Source organism: Psammomys obesus, unplaced genomic scaffold (genome assembly GCF_907164565.1).
Source record: "Psammomys obesus unplaced genomic scaffold, mPsaObe1.curated_primary_1811, whole genome shotgun sequence".
In the NCBI taxonomy this organism is placed as follows: domain Eukaryota; kingdom Metazoa; phylum Chordata; class Mammalia; order Rodentia; family Muridae; genus Psammomys; species Psammomys obesus.
In genome coordinates this window covers 15,412,597-15,418,596 of record NW_026596147.1, presented here as the reverse complement: position 1 = coordinate 15,418,596, position 6,000 = coordinate 15,412,597, and the positions used below count along the sequence as shown (strand labels likewise).

The window sequence follows — 6,000 nt, the reverse complement described above, 5'->3', positions numbered from 1 at the left end:
GTTGTTGAAACAATTTAGAAAATAACATAGAGTAACAACAAAAAGCTGGAAATGTGGTTCGTTGGCACAGGGTTTGTCTTCCATTTGAGACCCAGTTTAATCCCTCGTACCACAGAAGAAAAGAAGGGAAAAAATGGGCAGCAGCATATGATTCAAATAAAAATGATTGGAGTCCTTTTACAAAAGCAAGACAAAACCTCTGCCAGACATTTCAATTCCAAGGTTTCATTTCATGACATTGAAGTGAAATGCTAACTTTGACAACAAGCTAGATTAAGATTTTTATAATTGTTTATGTTGAATCATTGCTACAGTTGTGTAATTCTAGAAATCAGCTCCTATGATTATTAAGCCCCATTTAAGACACAAGCAACTTTTTTTTTTTTGGCTTTAAATTTTGCCCTTATTCAGTTCTGTGCTACGTCCTGATTACCTAATATAGTACCTAGACCAAGACTTACTGTCTTGAGTAAATGAGGGCATGTTTTTATTGTGATTATTATTTGTTGTGTTCTCTTCTTTTACTATTCCTTAGAGCTTTTGAATGTCCTAAATTTTCCACAATTTGAATTAAAGTAAGATATACATTTAACACATTTCAGTATTCATTGTTTCCCTGTGATCTCACCTAGAAAAGAAATTAAATTAATTTTCTGTTTCTGTGACAAAGCACCCAAGACAACTCAACGCAGAAAGATTTGTTTTGGCTCACGATGTTAGAGGTTTCAGTTCATGGTCAGCTGGCTCCATTGCTTCTGGGCCTGCAGAGAAGCAGAGCATTGAACATGAATAAAATATAGTAATTATTTAGAGTTAATTATTTGTAAATTATTCCCTTATTGCCCTGTACTTAATACATACGGCAAACAAAACCAAGCAACAGCAGAGTGCTGGGAGATGGCTTAGCAGCTAAGAGTGTAAATTGAGTTTGGGTCTCAGCACCTACATCAGCCAACTCCCAACCACCTGCAACTATAGCTCCTGGAGGAATCTAGCACTAGCGGCCTCTGCAAGTGGCTCCATTCATGTGCACATACTAATACGCACACGTGGACATAATTTTCACAATTTTAAAATGGTAAAAATTAAATCTCTAAAATAAAAAATGCTTTGCATTGATTTGAAATGAAAAACAAAACGTTTTGAGATCTTGCAGTTTAGTTGCTACATGAAAATTGGGTAGAGGAAAATATACATCTGTGCCAAATACAGGATTAATATCTTTTATTCTAAAATTTTGAAATCTGAATTTTAAAAACCCTGTAACTTTTTAAAATATTTTTTATTATTATTAATTACACTTTATTCATTTTGTACCTCCCCATAAGCCCCTCCCTCCTCCCCTCCTGATCCCATCCTTCCTCCCCTTTCTGCATGCATGCCCCTCCCCAAGTCCACTGATAGGGGAGGTCTTCCTCTCCTTCTTTCTGATCTTTGACTATCAGATCTCATCAGAAGTGGGTGCATTGTCATCTTCTGTGGCCTGGTAAGGCTGCTCCCCCCTCAGGGGGAGGTGATCAAAGAGCAGGCCAATCAGATAATGTCAGAGGCAGTCTCTCTTCCCATTACTATGTAACCCACTTGGACACTAAACTGCCATGGGCTACATCTGTGCAGGGGTTCTAGGTTATCTCCATGAATAGTCCTTGGTTGGAGTATGAGTGTCTGGGAAGTTCCCTGTGTTCAAATTTTCTTGCTCTGTTGCTCTCCTTGTGGAGTTCCTGTCCTCTCCAGCTCTTGCTATTTCCCACTTCTTACATAAAATTCCATTCACTCTGCCCAACAGTTGGCCATCAGACTCAGCATCTGCTTTGATAGTCTGCAGGGCAGAGGCTTTCAGAGGCCCTCTGTGGCAGGTTCCTAGGTTGTTTCCTGTTTTCTTCTTCTGGCTTTCAGAAGCCCTCTGTAGAAGGTTCCTAGGTTGTTTCCTGTTTTCTTTTTCTTCTGATGTCCATCCTCTTTGCCTTTCAGGATAAGGATTGAACATTTTAGTTAGGGTCCTCTCTTTTGCTTAGTTTGTTTAGATGTACCGATTTTAGTGGGCTTATGCTATGTTGTATGTTTATATGAGTGAGTATATACTGTGTGTGTCTTTTTGCTTCTGGGACAACTCACTCAGGATGATCCTTTCCAGGTCCCACCATTTTCCTGCAAATTTCATGATTTCCTTATTTTTCATTGCTGAATAATACTCCATTGTATAGATATACCACAATTTCTGCATCCATTCTTCAGTTGAGGGGCATCTGGGCTGTTTCCAGCTTCTGGCTATTACAAATAAAGCTGCTACAAACATGGTTGAGCAAATGTCCTTTTTGTGTACTTGAGCCTCTTTTGGATATATGCCTAGGAGTGGTATGGCTGGATCTTGAGGAAGCGCTATTCCTAGTTGTCTGGGAAAGTGCCAGATTGATTTCCAGAGTTTTAAATACTAGTGGGTCACAAGTGGAAAATACCACAGCTTAAATCATGGCAGTGGTTACTGTCCAAAACTGGACAAACTAGAATGTTGCAAAAAAATATTTTCAGGATGTATACATACACATATACATATATGGGGTAGAAGAAATGTAAACAGGCCAGGTGGTGGTGGCTCACACCTTTAATCACAGCACTCGACATGCCAAGGTAGGCAGATCTCTGTGAGTTCAAGGACAGCCTGGTCTACAAAGCAAGTCCAGGACAGCCAAGGCTACCCAGAGAAACCCTGTCTCAAAAAACAAACATACAAAAAAGTAAACAGACTTCTGATTTTGGGTTGTATCATCCCCTTGTCTCTCATTATTCATATAGAAACATTTTACAGCCTAAAAGGAATCTGAAACTCACAACACTGGTCTTAAGCATTTTGAATATAGAATACACAACCTGTGATTCATTAGCAGACCAGCATTCTTTCAGAGCAATGAGCACAATTTGTGTATCTTTTGTACTAAAAGTTGGAAAACTAGTATATATATAAATTTCCTTGTTTATAATATATATAATTTTCCTTTATTAATAAGGGTTTCCTTCATAATGTGATTTGTTTTTAATACCGAACCCTAGGGACATGTGGAAACTATATTTGACTGCAAATTCAAACCCAATGACCCAAATCTTTTAGCAACAGCTTCATTTGACGGCACTATAAAAGTTTGGGATATAAACACGTTGACAGCAGTGTCTACTTCTCCTGGTAATGAAGGGGTCATTTTTGCTCTTTCATGGGCTCCAGGTAAGACTTTCTTTTATTAAAATCCAGAATGAAATCAAGTGACTTTCCTAAATTTTGTTCAAATTTATATTCTTCCTCCAGGTTTAATCTTGTTCCAAATGGTTATAGAGGTAGATTATTGGCAACATTTAGTCAGCTCAGCTTCTCTGAGATGTGAGGTTTTTTATTAGCCCATCTTCAGAAGAACTCTGGTCCTTGCGCAATTCAGATGACAGCCACATAGAAAACTACACTAAATCTAGATGATATGAATAGTATTTAATTTTGGCTGTATTTGTATATGTCCTTTAATGATTAATGGATTTTGCATGATAAAAAATCTTCCTGATATTTTTCATGTGATTTGGATTCGTGAAAATAAAAACTACCCAGTAGTAGTTTCATTTTTGTATGTTTGTGTTTTCAACTAAATTTTTTATATTATCAGCTTACAAAAAATTATTACCTAACCATTAAAATATTACAAGATAGTAAGGAAATATAAATAGTAACACATTACATATTCATCACGTATACATTACATATGCTTAAGAGCTAGTAATAATTTGTGGGATTATGACTATAGCATTTGGCTTGAAAATAGAGCCATCTCTGTCTTTTTAACTTCTATACTGAATTATTTATTGATCTCAAAATGTTATCCTAGTTTTGTTCCGAAAAAATCAGTAGGGGCTTTAGACTGAATAAATTGTCCATATAACTATTGAAGTTTTATACTATAGATACATTCATTACATTGTTCTCTCTTCTATTGGTGCCCTGGTGCAGTTATGTAATTATATTTTTGAAATTTTCCGTTATAAATATTATCAATTATGGAGTGATAATGGAGGTAAAAGTCTCAGTGGGTAACAAAGCTTATTGTCAAGCCCAGGGACCTGAGTTTAATCCCCTAGTACCTGTATGGTAGACTGGCGAACCAATTCCTGCAAATCTTCCTCTAAGCTCCAAAGACAGACACATGCCCCTCCCCACACAAATAAACATGTTACAGTATTAACTATTATTAATAAATAAATTTGAAGTTTTACCTTTTCAAAATTTACATCTTAAAAGAGAATCACATTTATAAAAAATATTAAATGTATAATCTCCAACAAATTGTGTTTTAAGGTGATTTAAATTGCATTGCTGGGGCAACTTCCCGAAATGGTGCTTTTATTTGGGATATTCAAAAGGGCAAAATGATACAGCGTTTTAATGAGGTAAGAGTAATTTACTTCCGTTGAGTAACATTGTGTCTTACTGTGATCATGTAAATGTTTCAGCTCAACATGTAACAATACAATCTCACATATGTTTTCTCAGTTAGAAGGAACTGCAAGGAACTATTGGTAGTCTAAAACGAATCTGACAATTACAACTGAATTTAGAAAAAAAAACATCTGAAATTGCATTATAGATTCAAAAGAATTTCAAGTTATATTTTTTCACAAAATCTAAGCAAATATTAAATAATGAATAAAAGGCTAAACTCAGAAATACCAAAATATTACCTAGTGCTGTGACTTTTTCTATGGAGTCACAAAGAAGTTTCTGCTCACACATTAAAAAAAAAAAAAATTCAAGCCCTACAACTGTCCTCTTAGTAGGACTGTGAAACAAAGCTCCATGGTGAGGTGCCTCATCACACTCTAGTGTCAGTGTAATCCTTCCCACTGCACTCAGGAAACATCCTCTGATTTCATTTTTAAAAAATATAATGGGAACTTCTCTAAACAATGTCACCCAGGGTAAGATAATCAATCCTCACTCAGAAAGGCAAACAGGATGGACATCGGAAGAAGGAGAAAAACAGGAAACAGGACAGGAGCCTACCACAGAGGGCCTCTGAAAGATTCTACCCAGCAGTGTATCAAAGCAGATGCTGAGACTCATAACCAAAGTTTGGGCAGAGTGCAGGAAATATTATGAAAGAAGGGATACATAGTAAGACCTGGAGGGGACAGGAGTTCTACAAGGAGAGCAACAAAACCAAAAAATCTGGGCACAGGGGTCTTTTCTGAGACTGATACTCCAACCAAGGACTATGCATGGAGATAACCTAGAATCCCTAGAGATAACCTAGTAGCCCATGGCAGCTCAGTTCCCAAGTGGGTACCCTAGTAAGGGGAAGAGGGACTGTCTCTGACATAAACTCAGTGGCTGGCTGTTTGATCATCTCCCCCCGGAATGCCACAGAGGAAAACAGTCCTGAAGAGACCTGATAGGTTAGGGTCAGAGGGAAAAGGAAGAGGACCTCCCTTACCAGTAGACTTGAAGAGGGGCATGGGAGGAGATGAGGGAGGGAAGGTGGGGTTGGGAGGGAATGAAGGAGGGGGCTACAGCTGGGATACAAAGTGAATAAACTGTAATTAATATAAAAATTTAAAATTTAAATTAAAAATAGGCTTTATTTATTTCATATATATATATATATATATATATATATATATATATATATACACAATTTTTATTTATTCTAGTTTATTCACTTTGTATCCCAGCTGTAGCCCCATCCTCGTTCCCTCCCAATCCTGCCCTTCCTCCCTCATCTCCTCCCATGCCCCTTCCCCAGTCCACTGATAGTGGAGGATTTCCTCCCCTTCTGTCTGACCCTAGCTTATCGGGTCTCATCAGGACTGTCTTTCATAGTCTTCCTCTGTGGCCTGGTCAGGCTGTTCCCCCTCATGGGGATGTGATCAAAGAGCCAGCCACTCAGTTCATGTCAGAGACAGCCCCTGCTCCCCTTATTAGGGAGCCCATTTGGAAATTGAGCTGCCATGGGCCACATCTGTGCAGGA

The 6,000-nt window shown here is 37.8% G+C and overlaps 1 protein-coding gene across 5 annotated transcripts in view; it reads left to right on the top strand.

The window, feature by feature from the left end:
* Positions 1-6,000, top strand: part of Wdr17 (WD repeat domain 17) — a 74,494-nt gene that overhangs the window by 21,335 nt on the left and 47,159 nt on the right. For all 5 annotated transcript variants that reach the window (XM_055593569.1, XM_055593568.1, XM_055593567.1 and 2 more), the window contains 2 exons: positions 3,049-3,217; positions 4,331-4,422. In XM_055593569.1, the coding sequence (XP_055449544.1) occupies positions 3,049-3,217; positions 4,331-4,422 (261 nt within the window). The remainder of the gene's footprint in view (positions 1-3,048; positions 3,218-4,330; positions 4,423-6,000) is intronic.